The sequence below is a fragment of the Megalobrama amblycephala genome, linkage group LG10 (assembly GCF_018812025.1).
Source record: "Megalobrama amblycephala isolate DHTTF-2021 linkage group LG10, ASM1881202v1, whole genome shotgun sequence".
In the NCBI taxonomy this organism is placed as follows: Eukaryota; Metazoa; Chordata; class Actinopteri; order Cypriniformes; family Xenocyprididae; genus Megalobrama; species Megalobrama amblycephala.
The window spans coordinates 29,052,780-29,078,155 of NC_063053.1; the positions used below are offsets into that span (position 1 = coordinate 29,052,780).

Here is a 25,376-nt window from a genome sequence, read left to right on the forward strand (position 1 = left end):
CGTACCACGTGATTATGTTTGACTTCATCGGTGGTCTGGATAATAATTTAATCTTAAATAATGACTATTACTACAACAAAAACACTGAATTATAATAATACAGCGTTAAAATAAGAAAACTATTATTTAGACCAACCGTACCTGACCAATTATAGACAACACCGGGGCTTCTAATCCCCGCCCTTCACGTTATTACATAGATGTTTACCACAGACCGTGCTACAGCGCCACTAGGCGGTCAAATAGTGCGCTGCATCTTCGGTTCAGATGAGAATGAGCCTCCATCACTGGCAGCTGATTTCCAGCATCGCATTCGTCTCATGATCGCTGTTTAGAACCGAATCGACCCGACCCGAATACTGAACAAAACACCCAGTGCGACATGGCACGAGACAAAAAGGACAGAGACAGCTGGGGTGAGTCCATCTTAAATACAATAAACCATCCAGACGTGAGACACCCTATGAGACGGGTTATTGTGTGATTCTGTAAATTATGAGGATGCTGTTACATAGATACTCTGTCTGTATGTTAAAGAAAACACACAAATATACACATACAAAATTAATGATTTTTTCCCCCTGTCCAAATCAGCTGATTTGGTCCGGACCACAGCCCTGTTCCGCCCTGTATCTGTTCGTGTTTGTGTTGAAGCTGTTTTACTGCTGTAAAATCTCTGTTTAAAAGCAACGTGACATTTGCAGTACTGTAATATCAATGGGGAAACAAATTCTTGGTCGTTTGCGAATACACCAATCTATTTCTTACACATTCCGGTCAATAATATGTTTTATTTCTGGATAATTCATCCCTGTGTTATTGACTGATGCATTTATTAGATCACGCGTCAGTTTTTCTTCATTGCAGTGGTTAAATCAGAAGTGCTCTGACAGTGTGTAAAGTGATGTGCATTGATGCCAGTGACCCACATAAGCAGAGTCTGTACATCTGCTACAGGCCTGTATGGAGATGCTGCTTTATATAATGTACACGGTTGCCTTGTGATGCTTACTCTTCCATACAGGCCTGACCAGGTGAATATGACATGATAGAGAGAGAGAGAGAGAGATAATGAGAGAGAGAGGGCTCTACAAGGTAATTTTAATGTAAATAATTTACAGTGTCGGGACAGTATTGGTGTGATTTTGCTACCAACCAATGGCATCACATCCTTGATGAATTTGAATCTGACTCACGATGATCCTTTTAGCCCTGGTTGAAAATATATGTTAGACATGTTCTCATTCCCCTGTCAATACCCATTAGCGTTCAATTGCATTTAAGAAATGCTTAACAAATGCATCAATTAGAGAGGCAGATCCCCCAGAGCAACCTGGTGTTTTACTGGTTCACATACCTATATTGTGCTTAAAAACACATTAGGGTACTGCCTGGTATAATGCTTGACAAGCAGTCATTGTTTTTACATCAGGAAATCTGAGAAGTTAAAAAGAGGGACTTCTAAACCAATAATGATCACATTGGCCTTGATGACAGAGGTCAAGATCATCAGTAAACCTCTATTAGGATTGTCTGCTGCATTAAGCCTTACTAAACCGTGACTCCGCCATTTCTCCCAGGAGAATGCTAGATTGAGAAAAGAGAGAGTCTTAAATGTTCTTCCATAACATTTGTGCTGTGAACACTCATCTCTGATTTGAAGTTAGGCCTCGTTTGGTTTCAAACAGATGATTATCTTAAGCATAACGTGGCATTAATGCTTCATTACTTCCCATAATACAATGAGAACAAGAATGAGGGTGAAAATGCGGTTCTCTCATATACACACAACTAGGGTTGTTACTGATAACGAAACTAAAACTATTAAAAACATTTTGTTAATTAAAATAAAGCTGAAATAGAATAAAATATAAATAGTAGGTGAAAAAAAAAGCATGAACTAAATGTAAATTAGAAACGCTGCCTCGGCAGCTAACTTGAAACACTAAAATTACTAACCGGAAATAAATTAAAGCTGCAGTCCGTAGCTTGTTTTGCTCAATTTTTGAGCAAGTACATAACTAGCCAGTGTTCAAATTCTATCTCCTTACCTTAGCCCGATTCACAACGGTAAGCTTGTAATAATGTTTTATAATTCGTACTGGTGAGTTTCCGCGGGAAATTCGAGCATGTCGCTGTTCGTCTTTGCGTCCAAATAAATACCATACTTACACGATTAGACATGCTGCATGACGAACACTTTGTAAAGATCCATTTTGAGGGTTATATTAGCTGTGTGAACTCTGTTTATGCTGTTAAAGGCAAGCGCGAGCTCTATGGGCGGGGAGCATGAGCATTTAAAGGGGCCGCAGCCTAAATCGGCTCATATTTAATGATGCCTCAAAATAGGCAGTTAAAAAAATTAGTAAAAAAAAAAATCTATGGGGTATTTTGAGCTGAAACTTCACAGACACATTCAGAGGACACCTTAGACTTATATTACATCTTTTAAAAAGACGTTCTATGGCACCTTTAACATTTTGAGAACAAAGTAGAGCAGTAATAATAATTTGCACGGTTTGATGTGATATGAGTTAAACGATCGTTAGATTTAATAACCATTGGCAGCGCGATTTATTGTAATGCTTTTTTTTCTCAGTCGGTCAGAACAAAAGTGGCAGATATGATACTTTACTTTTTCAGATGATATTTTCTGGTAAAAATTCTTATTTTGGTCATACTTCCAAGACTACAATCTGTGATTCCGAAATACAGTATCCACACCGATGTGCTGACTGACAGCAAACATTAGATTCATCCGCGCTGACGAGCCATGCCGATGCACAACCCACGTAAAGAGGATAATTCTGCAAATAACTGCAATTGCAGGTCTCAAACAGAGATGGCGACAAAGAGGCAAAACTTACAGACTGCAGCTTTAAAACTAAATAGTAAAATTTTAAAAAATCTAAAACTGACAAAAATGACAAAAGCACATAACAAAATAACTAAAAATGAAACTAATGTTAAAATGAAAACTAAAACTAAAAAATAAAATAATAAAAATTTAAGAGTGTATATAAATAATACTAAAATAACACTACACAAAACGCAATCTACCGCTCCCAACAACTAACAAAACACAGTGTCATCTAATATTAAAATTCATCATAATTGTGACATCGGTGCAACCCAAACGTTTTGATCCATAGAGAGCACAGCGTTTAAAAGCAGCAGCTTTAAGAGCATTAACGGTACATGGTGTCTCTGTCACTTGCAGTTTGCTTACAGTGCTGGATGGCATTACGTCTATGGCTAGCACTATGACAGTCATTGCAGTTGCAGGAGTAACATATTTAAATGTGGTTTTGTTCAGGGTCTTTTGGGGATAAAAACGTGTATGACTGGAGCTCAGAGGAAGAGGAGACAGACGGACGGGCGCGTCCAGTGCAGGTGTTGGTGGTGAAGGATGACCACACATTTGAGCTAGACGAGACGGCGCTCAGTAAGATCCTGCTGGCTGAAGAGGTCAGAGACAGAGAGGTGGTGGCCATCTCCGTGGCAGGAGCCTTCCGCAAGGGCAAATCCTTCCTCATGGACTTCATGCTGCGTTACATGTACAGCCAGGTCAGATTGTCTAGAATTCGTCTTTAAAGTATAAAAACATGCTTTGTAAAAACATGCTCTCAAACCACAAAGTGTGTAATCTGCGATGTGTGTGTGTGTGTTTAGGCCAGTGATCAGTGGCTGGGGGATCCTGAGGAGCCACTGACGGGATTCTCATGGAGAGGAGGGTCAGAGCGGGAGACCACTGGCATTCAGATCTGGAGTGAGGTCTTCCTGGTGGACAAACCAGATGGCACCAAAGTAAGACTCCCTTTAACCTACCTAAAACACATTTTCATTCAAAAGTTTGGGGTCGGTAAGATTTTCTCATGTTTTTGAAAGAAATCTCTTATGCTCACCAAGGCTGCAGTATCAGTATAAACAGTAATAATGTGAAATATTATTACAATTTAAAAGAACTGTTTTCTATTTTAATATATTTTAAAATGTAAATTATGATGCAAAGCTGAATTTTCAGCATCATTACTCCAGTCTTCAGTGTCACATGACTTCAGTGTCCAAAACTTTTGAACAGTAGTGTATACTCAATCTGCAATCTAACATATCTGTGTAAACATGAAAGGAAATTTTTAATGAGGAACATTAATATGTGGTTTAAATGGGAGGGATGCATTGTGTCCTTTTGCCTGTAGGTGGCAGTGCTGCTAATGGACACACAGGGGACCTTCGACAGCCAGTCCACTCTCCGTGACTCAGCTACCGTATTTGCCCTCAGTACTATGATCAGCTCTATGCAGGTTGTACACAAACAGCATAACACAAAATTTCCCCCTAAAAAACCTGTAACCTTAAACCTTCCTGTTTACCATATTCACAATGCAACTCAGCAGGACTGACATTTTCTTTCTTTGTAGGTGTATAACATATCTCAGAATGTTCAGGAAGATGATCTTCAGCATCTACAGGTCAAGACTTTTAGACTTTAATGAGATTCAGTTTCATTAAAAATGTATTAACAAAGCACTATAAAAACACAGTGTACCATTTGCTGTGCATTTATATGTATATAAAATATCATAAAGAAAAGAAAAAAAAAATACAAAATTAAAAATACATTAATAAAATATTAATGACAATTGCTGGATGCTATGCTTGAAACGAGATAAACCAGACAAGCTTGTAAGCCATCATTTTTTTTGCATGTAAACAGAAAAACCGCTGGTATGAACTGAACAAATCTTAAAGGGTTAGTTCATCCAAAAATGAAAATTCTGTCATTTATTACTCACCCTCATGCCGTTCTACACCCATAAGACCTTCGTTGATCTTTGGAACACAAATTAAGATATTTTAGTTGAAATCCTAAAGGGGGGCCTTCATGAGGCCTTCATAGGGAGCAATGACATTTCCTCTCTCAAGATCCATAAAGGTACTAAAAACACATCTAAATCAGTTCATGTTCGTTCAGTGGTTCAATATTAATATTATAAAGCGACGAGAATATTTTTGGTGCGCCAAAAAAACAAAATAACGACTTATTTAGTGATGGCCGATTTCAAAACGCTGCTTCAGGAAGCATCGGATCATAAATTAATCAGTGTACCAAATCTGCTGATCGGAGCGCCAAAGTCACGTGATTTCAGCCGTTTGGCAGTTTGACACGCGATCCGAATCATATCTTAATTTGTGTTCTGAAGATCAGCGAAGGTCTTACGGGTGTGGAACGGCATGAGGGTGAGTAATAAATGACAGAATTTTCATTTTTGGGTCAACTAACCCAAAAAAGGCCTTTTAGTAAGAGTGCAGACATTTTTTGTTTTTGTAATTTTCAAAACCACATATAAATAATGATTAAAAAAACATTTTTAATACATTTTTGAGTAAGCTTTTAAGTAAACGTGTGCTTTTGTTTATGTTGATCTGTGTAGCTTTTCACTGAATACGGCAGACTGGCCATGGAAGAAACATTCCTCAAACCATTTCAGGTATTTGCTGTATTTTCATGCTTCTGCTGAAAGCCTCTTTTAGTGCTGATGATTCTGAAACAGAATGTTCCTTTTGAAATTATACAATGCTCTCCTATGACGCTGGTTTAAATAAACACTAACTATCTGTTGTGTGTTATTTCACAAGTCGATGATCTTTCTGGTGCGGGACTGGAGCTTTCCATACGAGTTTCCCTACGGACAGGAAGGAGGAATGAAATTCCTGGAGAAAAGATTAAAGGCAAATATATATGGAAAGGTTAACGTGAATATACTGAATAATTCAAACAGAACCACTACTAATGTGTGTTTATGTGTAGATCTCAGAGAATCAACATGAGGAGCTGCAGAACGTAAGGAAACACATCCATTCCTGCTTCACCAACATCTCCTGCTTCCTCATGCCACACCCTGGACTCAAGGTGGCCACAAACCCACACTTTGATGGCAGATTGAGGGGTACGTCTACAGATGCACGCTAATCAGTAGATTGTAGCTGAGCTCAAACAAGTGTAAGCTGTGTTAGCATCTTTATACTATGAACAGTGCTGGGTAGTAACTGATTATATGTAATCTGGATTAAGTAATCAGATTCCAAAAATGATATACTTGTAATTAGGTTATATTACTTTTTAAATTACTATATTTAAATTATAATATAGTTATTGATTACATGATTACATAATATTCACAAAATGGCAGTAAATGATTCAGAATTCATTGATTCTCCCTAATTTTTATTTCTTTCTCAAATGTTTTGTGGAATTGCACACACAGACCAGCCACTAGTTAGGTGACTATAATTACATGGACAATTGAGAGGCCACACAGCATAAACAAATAAAATATTACTTTTTTTAGTTAGTGTTTTGATTGTTTTTATTTTCAAATGATTTATTATAATTATTTTTTGTGATTAAATTAATTATTAACTTTTCATAAATTTACAAACACCCTGCAGTTCCTTCCCAAATTCTAGTTAGGGAAACCCTGACGTAATGTAGTATTTAATGCACTTAAACATTCTTTCTCTTTGCCATTTTTTTCAATATGGTACAAGATTATACTATTCAAATCAATCTTATAAACAAGTTAGGTTAAAAGTAATTTAAAAGTAATTAAAAAGTAGTCAGATTATAATACCTTAAATGTGTAATGTTATAGATTACATTACTAACTAAAATTTTATTATGTAATTTGTATTCAGAAATGGACTACAATTTATAAGTAATCTACCCAGCACTGCCCATGAAGTACAAAAACAGTGTTTCAATCATGTGTTTCAGAGATCGATCAAGAGTTTATCAATAACCTCAAAGTGCTTGTTCCGTGGTTACTACGCCCTAAAAACCTGGACGTGAAAGAGATAAATGGAAGCAAAATCACCTGTCGTGGACTCCTGGAGTACTTTAAGGTGATAGTTTTGATAGAGGTGCAATCACTACTTTTAAGAATGATATATAAATTAACCAACTGACGTTTTTCATTTGGTATTCAATGGTATGAAAATTCTGTCAGATAGTGCTAAATTTCTTTTCTTAAATAGTGGGCCAATATTAAAATTCTATTTATATATATATTTAATACAGTACCGTCAAAAGTTTGGGGTCAGTCAGTAGTTTTTTGTGTGTTTGTTTTTTTAAATAAATACTTTTATTCCATAGAAATGCATTAAATTGATCAAAAGTGACATTAATGACTTTTACGTTGTTACATAAGATTATAGTTCAAATAAATATAATTAATAATTATAATTAATATCAGAGAATCCTGAAAGACTATATCAAGGTTTCCACAAAAATATCAAGCAGCACAACAGTTATAAAGATTGATTAAAATGAGAATTGATTCTTGAGCAGCAAATCAGCATATTAAAATGATTTCTGAAAGATCATGTGACACTGAAGACTGTAATGATGCTGAAAATTCAGCTTTGCAATCACGGGAATAAATTACATTTTAAAATATAATGAAATAGAAAACAGTTATTTTAGATTGCAATAATATTTCACATTTGTACTGTTTTTTTACTGTATTTTTATCAGATAAATGCAGCCTTGTATCAAAAACATAAAAAAAGTTCTGTAGTCTTTGTATAATATACAATATTATACTACTTTGCTTAAATAATATATATATATATATATATATATATATATATATATATATATATATATATATATATATATTTAAAATTTAGGCATCACATTATAATACAGTACAGTATAAAAACATGGATATTAATTGTAAAATTAATTTGCTAAAGATTACATCTATCAGTGTATGTAAATGATGTAAAAATAGAGGAAATTAAATTGCAGAATTAACCAATATCAAATGAAATCATTAATAAATTAAAAAAAAGCCAATAAGGTACCAATATATCATTCATCCCTAATTTAATGCAGTTTATGATTGTTACAGTATAATCTGTTTTTTGGAATTCTTGGAGTGAGCTGAGCAGCTGTTTATGATTTTAGGCATATATCAAGATTTACCAGGGAGAGGAGCTGCCACATCCAAAATCCATGTTACAGGTACAACCTCTTAATCTTCAGCACTAACATTCCATTTCCACAGCCTGACATGCAGTAAATTCACCCGAGAGCTATTAGCATCCTACAGTATGACGGATTTAGGCTGTGTTTGTGTGCACAGGCCACAGCAGAAGCCAATAATCTGGCCGCAGTGGCTGCAGCTAAAGATCTATACAACAGGAAGATGGAAGTGGTGAGTGTGATATTGACAGCTGGTTTCTCATCATATTAGTGTGACTCATCTTCATCATGCGTCTTACTCCCCCAGGTCAGTGGAGGTGATCGGCCTTTCCTCGCCCCAAGCGAGCTACAGGCACGTCACCTGGACATCCGAGAGGAGTCATTGGCGTTGTTTCGCAGTGTGAAGAAAATGGGCGGGGAGGAATTCAGTCGGCGTTACCTGCTGCAGCTGGAGACGGAGATAGACGAGTTGTTTGTGCAGTACATCAAACACAACGACTCCAAGAACATCTTCCACGCGGCACGCACACCTGCGACGCTGTTCGTGGTGATCTTTGTGATGTATGTGGCCGCAGGGATCACGGGGTTTGTGGGTGTTGACGTCATCGCAAGCGTCTGCAACATGGTACTGGGCTTTGCGCTCATCACTCTGTGCACCTGGGCGTACATCCGCTACTCGGGAGAATACAGAGAACTGGGCGCAGTCATTGACCAGGTGGCCGGAGCGCTGTGGGATCAGGTACAACACAAACTTTAAGAGGAAATAAATACAAATGTACTTTAACAAAAACAAATATGCATAAAATCTACAGTCAACAACCAATATGGTTACAATATATGATGAATACCTAATTTTTATGCAGTTTTATGTATTTGATATAGTTTATTTATAAAGTGTTGAATGTATACCATTCAGTTTGGGGTCAGTAAGCTTTTTTCCCCATATATCTATAATGTTCACCAAAATTGAATATTTATTCCTGTGATGGCAGAGCTGAATTTTCAGCATCATTACTCCAGTCATCAGTGTCACATGATCCTTTAGAAAACATTATGCATAATATGCTGATTTGATGCTCAAGAAACGTATTATTGTCAATGTTGAAAGCAGTTGTGCTGCTTAATATTTTTGGAAAATGTGATACCTTTTTTTCCTCAGAATTCTTTGATGAATAAAAAAAGTAACAATATAACAACATTTATTTGATTTTTTTTTATACATGTATTTTCTGTCACTTTTCATCAATTTCAATGTATCCTTGCTGAATAAAAGTATTGATTTCTTTAAAAAAAAAATCTTACTGACCACATTTTTGAATGGTAAGGTATATGATAAAATATATTATGATTGCATATGATAAAGTCATATAGAGTATCTCACAGAAGTGAGTACACCCCTAACATTTTTCGTAAATATTTTATTATATCTTCTCATGTGACAACACTGAAGAAATGACACTTTGCTACAATGTAAAGTAGTGAGTGTACAGCTTGTATAACAGTGTAAATTTGCTGTCCCCTCAAAATAACTCAACACACAGCCATTAATGTCTAAACCGCTGGCCACAAAAGTGAGTACAACCCTAAGTGAAAATGTCCAAATTGGGCCCAAAGTGTCAATATTTTGTGTTGCCACCATTATTTTCCAGCACTGCCTTAACCCTCTTGGGCATGGAGTTCACCAGAGCTTCACAGGTTCCCACTGGAGTCCTCTTCCACTCCTCCATGATGACATCACGGAGCTGGTGGATGTTAGAGACCTTGCACTCCTCCACCTTCCATTTGAGGATGCCACACAGATGCTCAATGGGGTTTAGGTCTGGAGACATGCTTGGCCAGTCCATCACCTTTACCCTCAGCTTCTTTAGTAAGGCAGTGGTCGTCTTGGAGGTGTGTTTGGGGTTGTTGGAATACTGCCCTGCGGCCCAGTCTCCGAAGGGAGGGGATCATGCTTTGCTCATTCATGGTTCCCTCAATAAACTTTAGCTCCCAGTGCCGGCAGCATTCATGCAGCTCCAGACCATGACACTCCCACCACCATGCTTGACTGTAGGAAAGACACGCTTGTCTTTGTACTCCTCACCTGGTTGCCGCCACACACGCTTGACACCATCTGAACCAAATAAGTTTATCTTGGTCTCATCAGACCACAGGACTTGGTTCCAGTAATCCATGTCCTTAGTCTGCTTGTCTTCAGCAAACCGTTTGCGGGCTTTCTTGTGCATCATCTTTAGAAGAGACTTCCTTCTGGGACGACAGCCATGCAGACCAATTTGATGCAGTGTGCGGCGTATGGTCTGAGCACTGACAGGCTGACCCCCCCAAACCCTTCAACCTCTGCAGCAATGCTGGCAGCACTCATACATCTATTTCCCAAACACAACCTCTGGATATGACGCTGAGCATGTGCACTCAACTTCTTTGGTCGACCATGGCGAGGCCTGTTCTGAGTGGAACCTGTCCTGTTAAACCGCTTTATGGTCTTGGCCACCGTGCTGCAGCTCAGTTTCAGGGTCTTGGCAATCTTCTTATAGCCTACGCCATCTTTATGTAGAGCAACAATTCTTTTTTTCAGATCCTCAGAGAGTTCTTTGCCATGAGGTGCCATGTTGAACTTCCAGTGATGAGAGTGAGAGCGATAACACCAAATTTAACACACCTGCTCCCCATTCACACCTGAGACTTTGTAACACTAATGAGTCACATGACACCAGGAAGAGAAAATGGCTAATTGGGCCCAATTTGGACATTTTCACTTTTTGTGGCCAGCAGTTTAGACATTAATGGCTGTGTGTTGAGTTATTTTGAGGGGACAGCAAATTTACACTGTTATACAAGCTGTACACTCACTACTTTACATTGTAGCAAAGTGTCATTTCTTCAGTGTTGTCACATGAGAAGATATAATAAAATATTTGCAAAATGTGAGGGGTGTACTCACTTCTGTGAAATACTATATATACAGTATATACAAACCAAAATTTGTTAACTGCTTTCTTCATCTCTTTGTTTTAGGGAAGCACAAATGAGGTAAGGTTGGTTTACTGTACCTGCACACACCTGTCTACTTAGATATAATCACAAGCCCACAACATCATACAAACAGAAAGAGGCATGTCACATTAACGTGTTGTGTATTTCTGTCTCAGGCTCTGTATAAGCTGTACAGTGTAGCGGCAAACCACAGGCAGTTGTATAATCATGCCTTCCCTGGACACCAGACTGGTCAACCGCCTGAGCAGGACAAGAAACAAAACTGACCCCACACAGTTTCACGCAGACGCACTGTGGACAGTGACAGTGGAGCGTACAGTCAGAGAGAGAAAGAGGCATGGGACTGTTCAATGCTTTACTGCTACAGTAGGAACATATCGCCACAATCACCCCACCACTGCAACATCCTGCACCTACAGCTCAGGCCCCCAGTCAGACGGCGAGGAGAATCAACTGAAAAGATTCAGTCTGACTGTGCCATTTGCGCCTGCAGTCGAAAATCACGGTATTAGTTCTGACATTTATATCTGAATCACCATTTTACCATCTTCTCACTGTAAATACCGTTTCTCTCTCTGACACTCACATGAAAGGAGTCTGTTCTTATTTTGTAATGGATGTTGTATGTTGAGTTCAGTGCTATTTATAAGGGAATAAAATACTACATGTTTAAAAACACGTGATGCATTGATCTAGCCTTCCATCCCGTCATATTTGGGGCAATTTCAACCATTTTCAAAGGCATGAAACCTTTAATAAAAAGCCTATTTGAATGGGAAAAGACATTTTGTTGGCTCATATTAGGATCAAATGTGTTCAGCTAATACTCATGAATGACTAGGGGCTTCATTTATAAAGATGTGTGCAGAATGAACGTACAATAGTTTCCAAAATGTAGATTTATAAATCGTCCATGTGCACAAAATGATCCTAAATGCATCCCTGCATGCAACTGCAGTTCATCTTAAATGTAAGCGGATCAATTCCATCTACAGAACACCCACAAATATCCTTTAACGGTTCATCAGAAGTATGGCACTTTATGAATTCCAGGAATTCATGAACATAAATTCATTTTAATGACATAATTATCATAAAGCAGTTAATATGTTGCTCATTTACATATATTAATTCATGTAGGACATGATTCCCATTTATCTTTACATTTTAATAAACAACATTGGGTTATTTTAAATACTGGTATAAGCACAAAAGGATGCTCTTCAGTTGGAATACGCTTAAGAATATTTTCACGTCAGCTTTTGCCTTTATAAATCCTGGTTTATTCCTCACTTTTGATGAAATCCAAGGAATTGAGGGCTCAGGTGATACTTTTGTGATGCTACTAAGGATATCGGCTGTTTCCAAAATGGTGAATTTTGAGAGTTTCTTTGTTTTTACCCATGATATGTCCTCTAGAGATGTATAAGGTCTTTCAGTTAATTTTTAATATTTAAAGAGAAAATTAAGTATTCGGCTTTACTTCAGTCTAAATGAATACGGACAATGCTAAAAATAATAACTTTGAAAAGAGGTGAGAAAAAGAATTTTTCCAATCTGAATTGTGAAAAACTTCACGAACATCCACTCACGTATACGCACAATACAAGGTCCTGGTTTATTTAGTGTTGGTGCTCAAAATATTTTTTTACAAACATCATTATAACTGAAAAAATACAGGCAATAACCTCTTGAAAAAACCCAAATGCCACAGGCACAATCATCCAAAGTGACAATTCAGCCTGAAAGTTTAAATACAAGAAGTAAATTCCTTAAAAAAGGAATCCACCCAAATCTTAAAAGATGAACCTCACAGAAATGTTTCACCCCAAAAATCACAAAGAAAGAAGAATATATATTTTACTTACAGAAAATGAAGCACCATGAAGATCTCTCATTGCTGTAATGCAAAAAAAACTTTTTTTTTTTTTTTATTGTTTATCATTAAAATTGTAAAACCTTTAATTTATGCTGATGTTATTAATCCAAAAACAAGCTTCATTTTCTTTACAAACTATAAATTCCATTTTTCTTTTAAATTTTGGGGGAAAATGTGAACTGGATGCATTTTTTGAGATTCATCCTAAAAGCAAAACTACCATTGCAAACAGGAGTCTGATAAAACATAAAACATTGATAACTGATAGTTATGATTGTCCATAAAGACAATGCCATAAAGAAGGAGCGAGTCCTGACATGCACAAACACATTCACAACACACAGTCAAAACCAAAGCACAGACTCATAACACACACAGCCGTATAATGGCTGATAATCTATATAAGAGTAATAGTGTAAAGTTCCCAACAGGCTTTGTGTGGCGTCTCTCTTTGGGTGTTTATATTTGGAGCTGTTAGAGGGAGTACATGAGAGTCTGCATCAGCAGCTAAGGCACTGATAACGCTGGAGTTTGGGTATGTCTCATACGAGTCACATGTTCGGAGGGAAGTTTTTGGCTGGCTGTTGGGCATACCACTGCTGCCGCTGTTTACGAGTGTCAAGTTCGGTGAGCAGCGCTTGTCGGTATGCTTCATATGATTTAACGATGCACTCCAGCTCCTTCATGAAGAGCAGCTTCAGCATCCCCTGATATGTGTCCAGATCCATTAACTGGAAGAGTTCCCACTTCAGGATGTGGTCATACCTGAGACAAACACAAACACACACTAATATGACCGAAGGTTAATGACACTGGCCTTTACCAGACTCCATCATTACAACAGGTTTCTGATGCTCTTTAAAGGGGTCATGAACTGCATTGTTTTATTGTTTTATAATGTTTCCTGGGGTGCACTTGACTTTGTACGCATGACATATTTAAAACAGTTCATGTGACTACAGTGGTTCAACCTTAATGTTATGAAGCGACGAGAATACTTTTTGTGCGCCAAAAAAAACAAAATAACGACTTTATTTAACAATATCTAGTGATGGGCGATTTCAAAACACTGCTTCATGAAGCTTCGAAGCTTTACGAATCTTTTGTTTCGAATCAGTGGTGAATCAGTCACGCCCCCCAGTGGTGAACCATTGAAATTTCGAAACACTTATGACGTAACAAAGCCTCGTTTACTGAAATCACATTACTTTGGCAGTTTAACACATGCTCCGAACCACTGATTCAAAACAAAAGATTCGTAAAGCTTCGAAGCTTCATGAAACAGTGTTTTGAAATCACCCATGTTTTTGTTTTTTTGGCGCACAAAAAGTATTCTCGTCGCTTCTTAACATTAAGGTTGAACCACTGTAGTCACAAGAACTGTTTTAAATATGTCTTTAGTAGCTTTCTGGACATTGAAAATGTTAATTATCTAGCTGGCAATGCAGGCCTGACTGAGCCATCGGATTTTATCAAAAATATCCAAAGATGAACAAAGGTCTTACGGGTGTAGAACAACATGAGGGTGAGTAATAAATGACAGAATTTTCAGTTTTGGGTGAACTAACCCTTTAATCCTGGAACTATTCAGAGTTTGTTACTATTGGTTGCTCCACGACACACGTAACTCTCCTCAATTCCAATGGAAGCCTATGGGAGTGTCAATGGCTCTGAACAGGTTGCAATGTTTCTCAGGAACCGTAAACAATCTACAGTTACATCATGCCTACACTGGACACGTACAGTGCAGCATGACGCTTCAAAATGAAAGCACTCCCATTAAAATCAACAAAGCTGTACACTGATGTGCCCATCTGTGATGCAGATTGGAGTGTATGTGACAGTTTTCTGTTTGGTGTTAGATTGCTGCCCCTCAGGGTTTGGCTGTCTGTGACTACGAGTGTGAAACTTACTTTAGTGGAGCTCTGGCATACACCTGCAGCCAGTCTGGGATCTCGGCTGTGTGATACGGGTTTGCTGGCACCAGTACTGGCTGGTTGCGTTCTGGTGGGCGAGGCTGGTAGGTGACTGGCGGGGGAGGGGGCTGGTCATAACGTGGAACGCTGAGATAGAGTGAGAGCAGAGGTCGCATGTGTATTTTGGATACAAAACGGCACCAAACAGTCTCAGAATGTACTGGAACATCTCGACACTCACCTGGGTGCGCAGGGGTGTCTGTATTGGGCACGTTTGTTGATGTGGTCAACATAATACACTCCAAACTCAGCTGACTCCACCCTCTCCCAGCCCGGCGGAAGCCCCTCCCTCTCCAGCGGGTGGCTCCAATGAGTTGTGTTTGTGTTGTGATCGATGTAATACTTCCGGCCTCGAATCGTCCAATCAACAGTCCAGCCAGGAGGAAGAGCCACCTCCTCCCCGCTCACCGTCGTCAGATTACCCACCGACTTTGCTGGCACACGGCCGATTGCTAGAAAAACACATACATGGTGAAGTATGATCTGTATGCAGTAAGTGTTTCTATGTGTATTAGAATTTATTTTCAATTTGAACACAAAGGAGGTGGAGTGAAATTAAAGAGAGAGAAAGAGAGATGGGGAGAAAACAACGGTCACAGCTGCAGGGTCAAATATAAAACAACATCTCCCAGAAGACTACGAAACGTCCAGCACAAGGAACACACACGCTCATCGTAGGGTGAAGAAAAGGGCAACCAAGAAAAATCCACATTTCTGTCAGTCTCACACTCAATGAGAAATACTGCACCAGGATGACAGCCGAGAAAGTGTGTGTACTGAGCACAAGTGTGTGTAGAAAATGTACTGAGTAGGGCTGGCAAAAATACTGAATATTGACAAAATATTTGTCACAAATTTGCTGGCAATATAAGGCAACATTGTAAACTTTATCTCATCTCTCCTTTATACTTCAGTAGCAAAATGCTGTTAAGAGTTTCTATGGACTTGTTTGCATCATTCAAAAATGTTCATTTACATTTTTTGTATTCAAATGTTTTAGTAAATGGTATATGTAGATAATATTGCAGTTTATTAGAGATGCACCGATGTATTGGCCAATAACTGGTATCGTCCGATAAAAGCAATAATTTTCATAATTTATTGTTTAATAACAGATGATGATCAGGGCCGATTATATCCTGCCAATCAAAAAGGGGCGGATAAAGTCTCACTCAGCTTTCAAATTCTGTCCATTTTATCATGAAGTTATAATAAATGGCGTTTTGATGCTCTTAAATGTGACGTGACAGATTGCTGTAGAGCCTAGCGGTAGCACAGAGTGCGAGTCTTTTCTTCCACTTTAATACAAGTTATAGTACGAAAAAAGGTAACTTACTACAGATAAACCTTGGAAAGATGTCAGTAAAACAGCTTGCGTGGGAGATCAGCAGAAAAACAACAACAACAACAACCACAGAAAACAGCCGTTGCAATGACGTTCAAGTATGTGAATAACAGTTGGCGCTCTGCTTATATAAAGCGGCACCGAACGCCAATTCCACAGAAACGCTCTTCTTCAGACCACCTGAATGGGCCGTACATAGAATTTCTTCACCATAGAATAAAGCAAAAAGCCCCAAGAAGGCGTGGTTTACAATGATATTAAATATTATATACAAATATTAAAACAAATACATGTATATATCATATATACATGTATTTGTAATATATCGATGCAACTTTCGTGAAGTAAAATCACTAAAAGCCTTCAAGCTGCTATTGTGAATGCGCCGCTTCACTGCCATGTTCCGTCAAGAAGACATACAAGAAGATGAGCTCAAAATTTTCAAAGGTTTAAAGGGCTGTGTGATTTTTGAGAACCACTGGTTTATGACATTAGTTTAAATTAAATGAGATAGTTATCTCCTATCAGTATCGGCAGATATAATTCAGAATAATCGGCTATCGATATCGACGCATATCTAATATACAGTATTATATACATTATAATATAATGTATTATAATGTATATAATATATATATATAATGTATAGTATTATATAATATATAATACACACACACACATATATATATATATATATATATATATATATATATATATATATATATATATATATATATATATATATATATATATATATATATATATATATATATATATACAGGTCCGTAGCCAGCCTATTGAAAGGGGGGGTTCTTTTTTTTAAAAAGTGGACCTTTTTGCAGTTTTTCTCCTCCTTTTGTATTTAATTATGAGGTTCAAATACTTCATTTTGGTGACCTTTTATGCACTAATTTGTGCTGGATTAGCTTGTCTGCTGGTATCTTAACGAGCACGCTTTTTGATGCACCTAAAATATGTAGGCTACTGCATTGTTGTCAAATTGCTTCCTCATGTCCCACCTTTGTCAGTCCATACACAGTTCATAAGTTTAAAGACCACACTAACAACAGAATAGATTTAATGAACTTTACTGAAATATTAATAATAATTCTTCTCATCATCATTTCTTGACTCTCTGTCAATGCCTCTTTGCATTTCCTTTGTATTGGCCAATCACAAAAGTCGATTTTGCACAGCCAATATCACTGAATATCCCACTATATTTTATTACTATAATTACGCTACGTTTATATGGCTATTATATTGTAGACTAATGAGTGGATAAAATATAGAAATCCTTAACACAGGATTTTGCGAGACTGTGGTGGGCGTACATCGGTTCCTCTAGGGGGGTCCGGGGGCATGCCCCCCGGAGGAAAATTTTGTATATTTTAAATTTACATGCATAAATCTGGTGCATTCTGAGAGCAAAATTAAGTGACTAGATCAATTAAGAAATTTGTTCTCTTGTAAACAATTTTGTGCTCTAAAAGTAATTTATTTATTGGTGATGGTAGGGCAATAATTTATTAGTGGGAGCCTGCATCTGTACTTGTAGAGCTAATGGTCACTCTTTGATTTGTTAACCAATCCAGAATGCAAACACACCACTTCATTATAGATAAAAATAACAAATGAAAAAAATATATAATCATAAGCTGACCAATAAATAAATAAGTACACTAGGTGAGTATATAATTCAGCAGCAAAAAGTATTCTAGCCTAATTCTTGGGAAAAAAAAAAAACAAAAAAAAAACTGCACAGTAATTTTATAAATCCAAATGTTAATAAAAAGTTTAAAATGACTATTTGTATTCTTATGAAATGAAAAAAAAGATTTATATTAGATTTATATGTAAATAATTATATGTATTTATATTAATGTAAGATTAAAAGACGCTTATTTTAAATGTATTGTGCAGTTTTTTAATGGGGCAACAAGATATGATAGATACGACAGAACAAAATAGGCTATTAATAATCTTTCAGTGTGCAAAACCATGATAATATAAAACGCTTCAAAACAGCAGCAAAAAAAAAAAAAAAAAAACGCTAATGCGCATCCCGGGTGCAGAATGATGCGCTTGAAGCAGTATCGAGTCAGAGCGCGCAGTTGCGCGGCGCATTGAAAAGTTCACGGCACAATTAAAGAGAATCCCTGTGTATATCTGACTGCATCTAACAGTTTATTAATCATATGTTTCTTCCAAAATTCCAGTTATTGTGCATGTGACGCCAATTCATAGTCCTTGTATTGTGCGATCTAACAGACATCCTGTAGCCAATATGATGACATCGTTCAGAAACAACAATAAACTTTATCTACATATCAAGTATTATAATGGGAATATATCATATTGGAGAGTTTTACCGTGCTGACTGTCGTTACCGAACGTGACGCGCTGTTTGAGTGCTGAATGATTGACAGCTGCAGCAGAGGGAAGACGAGTTTCTGACCGTGAACTTAACGATGTACATATCCTTCTGTCCCTCACATGAAGCTATGGAATGGCTTCAGATGACTTTGAATATAGTGCACGAAAACTTACTTGCTTCTAGTCTACTTATTTTGCTCTATGATTCCCACTTTTGCCATATAAAAGAGCGCAATCAGACGGTAATTTAAATATTGCGACCTAATTTCCGTTTCATTTTGAGACTGTGGCGGGACAAATTAGAATGTGGCGGGTTATATATATATATATATATATATATATATATATATATATATATATATATATATATATATATATATATATATATATACCCCTCCCCCCCATCATTCAGAGGCGATGCTTCTTCACCATTGCTTTGAAAAGTGTATTGCGAGAACTATCTGAACTGCACGCGCAGCACACACACACACGTCCAGCTACAAATGTATCATATTAATTTGAAACAGCAACCCAGAATATTTGTCACAAGCATTGATTAAAAAATATGAAAAAAAAAAAAAAAAAAACGACTTAAATCTGGACCTTTGGCAGTGAGAGGGGGGGTTCGTTCGAACCACCCGAACCCCCCCTGCCTACGGGCATGTATATATATATATATATATATATATATATATATATATATATATATATATATATATATATATATATATATATTCTTACTGACCACAAACTTTTCCACCGTAGTCTATCAAGGGACAATATACATATTTAACATTATGACTAGGGCTGGGCGAAATATCGCATGCGATTGTCACGCACATTTCGTCAGTAAAGCCGGTTCCCTGATTGCCGCTAAATCGCCATCACCTGTTTCAAATGGAGCGGCATTTATTAAACAGAGCTGTAGTTCACTGACAAGCTACGCAATATCGCGTTCATTATCGAAGGCGATTCATCTGCGATAATGAACGCAATATTGCATAGCTTGTCAGTGATCTACGGCTCTGTCTATTAAATGCCGCTCCATTTAAAAGCAGGTGATGGCGATTTAGCGGCAATCAGGGAACCGGCTTTACTGACGAAATGCGCGTGACAATCGCATGCGATATATCGCCCAGTCCTAATTATGACCACATTCCTAATATTGTGTTGGTCCCCCTTTTGCTGCCAAAACAGCCCTGACCCATCGAGGCATGGACTCCACTAGACCCCTGAAGGTGTGCTGTGGTATCTGACTCCAAGATGTTAGCAGCAGATCCTTTAAGTCCAGGTTTAAGTTCAAGTTGTGAGGTGGAGCACATCCCACAGATGCTCGATTGGATTGAGATCTGGGGAATTTGGAGGCCAAGTCAACACCTCAAACTCGTTGACGTGCTCCTCAAACCATTCCTGAATCATTTTTGCTTTGTGTCAGGGCACATTATCCTGCTGAAAGAGGCCACCAGGGAATACAGTTTCCATGAAAGGGTGTACATGGTCTGCAACAATGCTTAGGTAGGTGGTACGTGTCAAAATAACACCCACATGGATGGCAGGACCCAAGGTTTCCCAGCAGAACATTGCCCAAAGCATCACACTAAGGTTGTTCGAGATGAACTACACTAGCCTGCCACTGGCTGCCGAGATCTGCCGTTGCAAGCGTGGGGAGGAGTACAGAGACGTCCGTCAGATCGGACACTTTGTGCTTTCCATAGTGTGCGCTGAACCAACGTAATTCATGGCAGACCACGTGATTTTTGTGTTGAATGTAGCTGAAGAAGTGGATGCGATTGAAATAAGAAAACATATTTACTAAGTAGCGTAATCTTAATTTTTGTTAATGTGTTGTGTGTTTTGTTTGAAAATCAGATATTCAATGTCAAGATTGGTTAAATACAGGAACTTGTCTAAGAAAAAACACGCAACACATGTCGTCCTTGTCATCACAGAATCTGAGCAATGAGAATAAAGTGTGTCATCGTCATCAAGGCCTTCGCAGCCGATTTTGAGCAACTGCAGCGCCCGACCTAGGCGGCTGATCTCGTTTTGCTCTTGCAGTACTTTGATGGCACATGATCGTAAGGCGGCTGCAGCACTGATCAAATATGGACAAATTTTCTAACCAGAATGCATTGCTTTTGTCAGGCAGCAGCCGATCTTTGCAGCTCCACATGAAGTCGAACAAGTCTACTGCCTTCACCGGCTTGCCTTCTTCCCATAGTGCATCCTGGTCCCATGTGTTCCCCAGGTAATCGACGCACGCATCCGGCCATCCACGTGATGTAAAAGAAAACATGATTCATCAGACCAGGCCACCTTCTTCCATTGCTCTAGGGTCCAGTTCTGATGCTCACTGTTGGCGCTTTCGGCGGTGGACAGGGGTCAGCATGGGCACCCTGACTGGTCTGTGGCTATCTATATGCAACAAACTGCGATGCACTGTGTATTCTGACACCTTTCTATCAGAACCAGCATTAACTTCTTGAGCAATTTGAGCTACAGTAGCTCGTCTATTGGTTCGGACGACATGGGCCAGCCTTCACTCCCCACGTGCATCAGTAGCCGCTTTTCCACTGTCGGGCCAGTGCGAGCCAGGGCTAACAGCGTGCCGGGCTGGGCCTATGGCCACAGACCTTAGGCACCGAGGCCAAAATCAAGTTGCGTTTCCACTGTCGGTCCGCTAGCTCCGCAGCGCTGATCTAAAAACCGCCCTTAAACACACCTCCCTTGATCAAACGTCACACAACCCAATCCATTTCAGCGCGTAGACCATCACCTGACTACGATTAGCTCCGCCTTTCACCTCGACCGCGCCTCAAGCCCCAGTTGGCCCGCTTTGGACCAAGGTTTTCGGCGGGCTGAAAAACCCGTGCCTTTGGCACTGAGGAAGCACCGAAGAGGCACGATCAAGCCCCGGAAGTGACCGTGGAAACGCGACCGGCCCTGGCACGCACTAGCACGCCCGCCTTTGGCCCGGCAGTGGAAACGCGGCTAATGAGCCTTGGCTGCCCATGACGACCCTGTCGCCGGTTCACTACTGTTCCTTCCTTGGACCACTTTTGATGGACCACTGCAGACCAGGAACACCCCACAAGAGCTGCAGTTTTGGAGATGCTCTGACCCAGTCTTCTAGCCATCACACTTTGGCCCTTGTCAAACTCGCTCAAATCCTTACGCTTGCCCATTTCTCCTGCGTCTAACACATCAACTTTGGGGACAAAATGTTTACTTGCTGCCTAATATATCCCACCCACTAACAGATGTCGTGATGAAGAGATAATCAGTGTTATTCACTTCACCTGTCAGCGCTCATAATATTATGCCTGATTGGTGTATATATAATATCAAGACAATTTTAGCCATATCACCCAGCTCTAATCATGAGCATACCTTTTTGAGGGAGTTGTGTGTGTGTGAGAGAGAGAGAGAGAGAGAAAGAGAGAGAAAGAGGGGTTTGGAATGTGTGATGAAGTCAGTGTACAGCTTCACATCTCTTCTCTTGCTCAATAACACTAGGGATTCCCCTCATTCATAGGCCCATAAAAATACACTGGCCCCAAAAAGGATTTGAACACTTATGCTGAACATAAAAGGTTTGAATGTACGAAATTCATACATTTTTAAGTCTGGCTTAGGTGTACCAATACATTGAGTCCACTGTATCTAAATTATTTAATCTGAGAACATCATGTCAAGTTCATTCTAATGGAGAAACCAACAATCCATCTGCATATTATAAGAGACAAAATATTAATCTATAACTCTGTCATTCATTCAACCCAATACTTTACTGTCATCATTAGCAATCAGCAAGACAGAAACGCTACAGAAATAGGAGATAAGTGCATCAGACATTCTTCTTCTGACATTCTTGTCATACATGCATACACGTATGAACATGCAAATGTGTTGTTGAATTTTTAAAAAATAATCTCAGGGGGTACATTTCATAAATATTTTTGGTCCAAGGGGTTCGGCTGACAAAAAAATGGGAATCCCTGATTTTCAGACAGTCTTATATAGTAAACAGCATGTGATCTCATAAATAGAAACAGTTTATGTCAGTCTATTTATAGTAAAGAGCGACAGTCATGTTTGTTATTTTATGAGGAGCCTATTATAATGCACATGAGCGTGAATGCACACAGGATGATGTGTTACTCACATGGGGGTGGGCGACTGTGTGGCTGGGGCGTCTGGGGCTGTCCTGGGTTTCGTTGGTAGTTGAGTTCATTGTGTTCATAGTACCTGTAGCTTTCATTAAAGTGGTCTGGTCTGTGGGCTCGTCTGGGTTGGTTATTATAGTACGGCTCTGGAGGGTAGTAATATGGGCCATCTCCTCCATTCTCCGTCACCGAACCAGCATCGCTGATGTAGGATGGCGAGGAAGGGGAGTAATCGCGATGAAGGTGCGGTGGGGCAGACAGCCGATGACTCTCCCTGCGGGAAATTTCGAGGGCGGTCCTTGGAGGTGCGTTGCGCAGGAAACTCTTGGGGCCGCTAACGTCCCCAACAGAACCAGAGGAATACGGACCTGCACCAGACACCCCGGCCGGAACCGGCTCCACTAACGGGGGCTCGCGCCGAAGAAATGTTGGATGCCGGATAAACGAGGGCATTAAATCTGAGAACAAATCATGTGAGAGGCAGAAAAGGGAAACCTAGGTTAAGTGGATCAAAACATACTCAACAATATTTAATTTGTAAAGAATGCTCAAGATTAATTTTAGCATACAATTCTATATCCATTTTCCAGAATGCAAAAAGTGCTACAGTGATATAAAATGCTCCAGATGTGCCCAGATAGACTACAAACTGATCATTTCAAGATTTCTTTGCCTTTTTAGGTCCTCAATGCAAGTTATGGCATTTATAATGTTAAAGTTCAACTGCTAATATTTCTAATGAGATCATTTAAAAAGCATATTAAATATTTAAATAATTTTGATTTACTGGACTACAATTATTTTCCCATTTCCCCAGAGCGGCACTTTAAATGTTTTTTTTTTAATTACAAAAATAAGAGCGAAAATAATTCTTGTCTAGTCTACGACTATTTAATGCAAAACACATTTGTGGCAAATTTGGAATTTCAATACTGACAGTTTTTGTGTGTCCCTTGTGTTACTGTTTACCCAATTATTCCCAGATTCTTTGACTTAGAATTAAAGAACTATGCAACATTAAAGGATAATAGGGTTAATATGATGTTATCCAAAACTAGGTGGAAAAATACAAAGTAGACATTATTCAAATAAACATATTTGAATAAAAAACACATTGACATATTTTATCCACTCTGTTATAGCTGTGCCAACCCTGTTATGCAGGAGGTTTTAATCATAATTTAATAATTACCAAACTCACTAATTACTAAAATTGGGTAAAATAGAAAAAAATGTTTACATTTTACAACAAAAAAGTTCTACTTCTGCACCTTCGTATTAAAAGTAAAAGTATGTGATTTTAAGAGATGGACACATACTATAATGTAAAAATAACATTTAAATTATAATATTAATGAGCAGATGGCACATTATCTTTTGATTAATGCCAAAGGTACTCACAGGTTTGTAATAGACGTCCATTAGGCTGATAGTATGTAACAGTGTACACTGTCAATTGTTTAAGTTACAAAATTAAACTCATATAAAGCTTGTATTGAAAGGCTTGACAATTAATTTACAATGAAACACAAACACTTAAAATGAGGTTTCATTTTCAAGTTTCACAGTTCAAAATGAGCCAAATAACCACATTATATAAAAATGCATAGCCTATTATTTAATGGTGATTTATTTTTTTATTTTTGTTTGATAGTCATATTGACTAAAAAGTAACTCACTTCTTAGAAGCGGTGAAGTTTCTTTCTTCACATATTTGCCCTGAACTTCGGCTGGCTTGGACGCTTCGTTTTTACTCTTCTTTCTGGAGAGCATCGTTAATCCGAATCGATTCTGGACCAATTAGACTTCGGTTTCATCCTGAAATCCGGATCGAGATTCGCACTGACACGCAGAACCGAGACCATTTCGGAGCGTAGCCCGATAGCTAGTTTCGAGTCATCATGGCTACAGTCTGAAAACATCAACACAAAACAAATGCGTTTGCATTCAGCGAACGTTTCGTAGTTTTCAGTGTTTAGTCGAATATTACGAATATTTTTCGAGGACTAATTAGCGCTCCCCGCGCGCGCTGTCCATATTACGCCCAGAGAAAAGTGCACGAAAACTTTTACCAGCTGAATGTGTCCACCCAACCCAACCCTCAACATCTCCTTCTGATCCCAGACCTGCTCTCACTGGATCCCTCCCTCCCCCGCTACCTGATCTCAGATCAGCTGTTGGGATCCATAAATTCCAACTGCCTGATTCCAGATCAGTTCATTTTTCAGATTCAACAGCTTTACTGGTATATCCCAAAAAGAGCTTACATTATCAACGCTTTAAAGAGTATCCTTTCAGCTACGCACACAATCATGTTAATAAACATTTTTGCACAACGTGGAAGTTACCCGCCCCTTCTCATGATCCTAGATCACCTCTCTCTGGATCGCTCCCTCCCCGCAGCGGGCTGATCCCAGATCAGACCTTCCCTGAGCCATGTCCTCAGAGGTACAGTGCATTATGGGAAATATTTGACTCTCGAACGTCTTTCCTTTCACATTTTTATGGTTTAGCAGGGCAGATGTGACGGTTCATGCGACACATTGTGCTTAATATAATAAGTTGGCACTTTCCACGACCAGGGTACAAATATAGCGTATGAATTTTATTTAGGCTATGTCTTTCTTTCCTAGGGAATTTAAATACGGCA

The 25,376-nt window shown here is 38.7% G+C and overlaps 2 protein-coding genes across 2 annotated transcripts; one reads left to right on the top strand and one right to left on the bottom strand.

The window, feature by feature from the left end:
- The first annotated feature begins 211 nt into the window (after positions 1–211).
- Positions 212–11,662, top strand: atl1 (atlastin GTPase 1). Its single transcript, XM_048205680.1, has 14 exons — positions 212–416; positions 3,317–3,567; positions 3,673–3,807; positions 4,200–4,304; positions 4,422–4,472; positions 5,436–5,492; positions 5,641–5,733; positions 5,813–5,951; positions 6,779–6,906; positions 7,973–8,029; positions 8,151–8,222; positions 8,298–8,729; positions 11,006–11,020; positions 11,140–11,662. The coding sequence occupies exons 1-14, from the start codon at positions 383–385 to the stop codon at positions 11,248–11,250; spliced, it is 1,680 nt and encodes a 559-aa protein (XP_048061637.1). The 5' UTR covers positions 212–382; the 3' UTR covers positions 11,251–11,662.
- Positions 11,663–12,579: 917 nt separating this feature from the next.
- Positions 12,580–24,868, bottom strand: sav1 (salvador family WW domain containing protein 1). The gene is made up of 5 exons (XM_048205681.1): positions 24,406–24,868; positions 22,726–23,184; positions 15,021–15,291; positions 14,777–14,926; positions 12,580–13,628 (listed from the first exon to the last, which is right to left on the bottom strand). The coding sequence occupies exons 1-5, from the start codon at positions 24,497–24,499 to the stop codon at positions 13,415–13,417; spliced, it is 1,188 nt and encodes a 395-aa protein (XP_048061638.1). The 5' UTR covers positions 24,500–24,868; the 3' UTR covers positions 12,580–13,414.
- Positions 24,869–25,376: the final 508 nt, after the last annotated feature.

Coding starts and splice junctions, on each gene's coding strand:
- atl1 (XM_048205680.1), top strand. CDS start 383: ATGGCACGAGACAAAAAGGACAGAGACAGCTGGG. Junction 5,734..5,812: donor TCCTGGAGAAAAGATTAAAG/GCAAATATATAT, acceptor GTTTATGTGTAG/ATCTCAGAGAATCAACATGA. Junction 6,907..7,972: donor GACTCCTGGAGTACTTTAAG/GTGATAGTTTTG, acceptor TTATGATTTTAG/GCATATATCAAGATTTACCA.
- sav1 (XM_048205681.1), bottom strand. CDS start 24,499: ATGCTCTCCAGAAAGAAGAGTAAAAACGAAGCGTCCAAGCCAGCCGAA. Junction 14,927..15,020: donor AGACACCCCTGCGCACCCAG/GTGAGTGTCGAG, acceptor ACTCTATCTCAG/CGTTCCACGTTATGACCAGC. Junction 13,629..14,776: donor TATGCCAGAGCTCCACTAAA/GTAAGTTTCACA, acceptor TGTTTGTCTCAG/GTATGACCACATCCTGAAGT.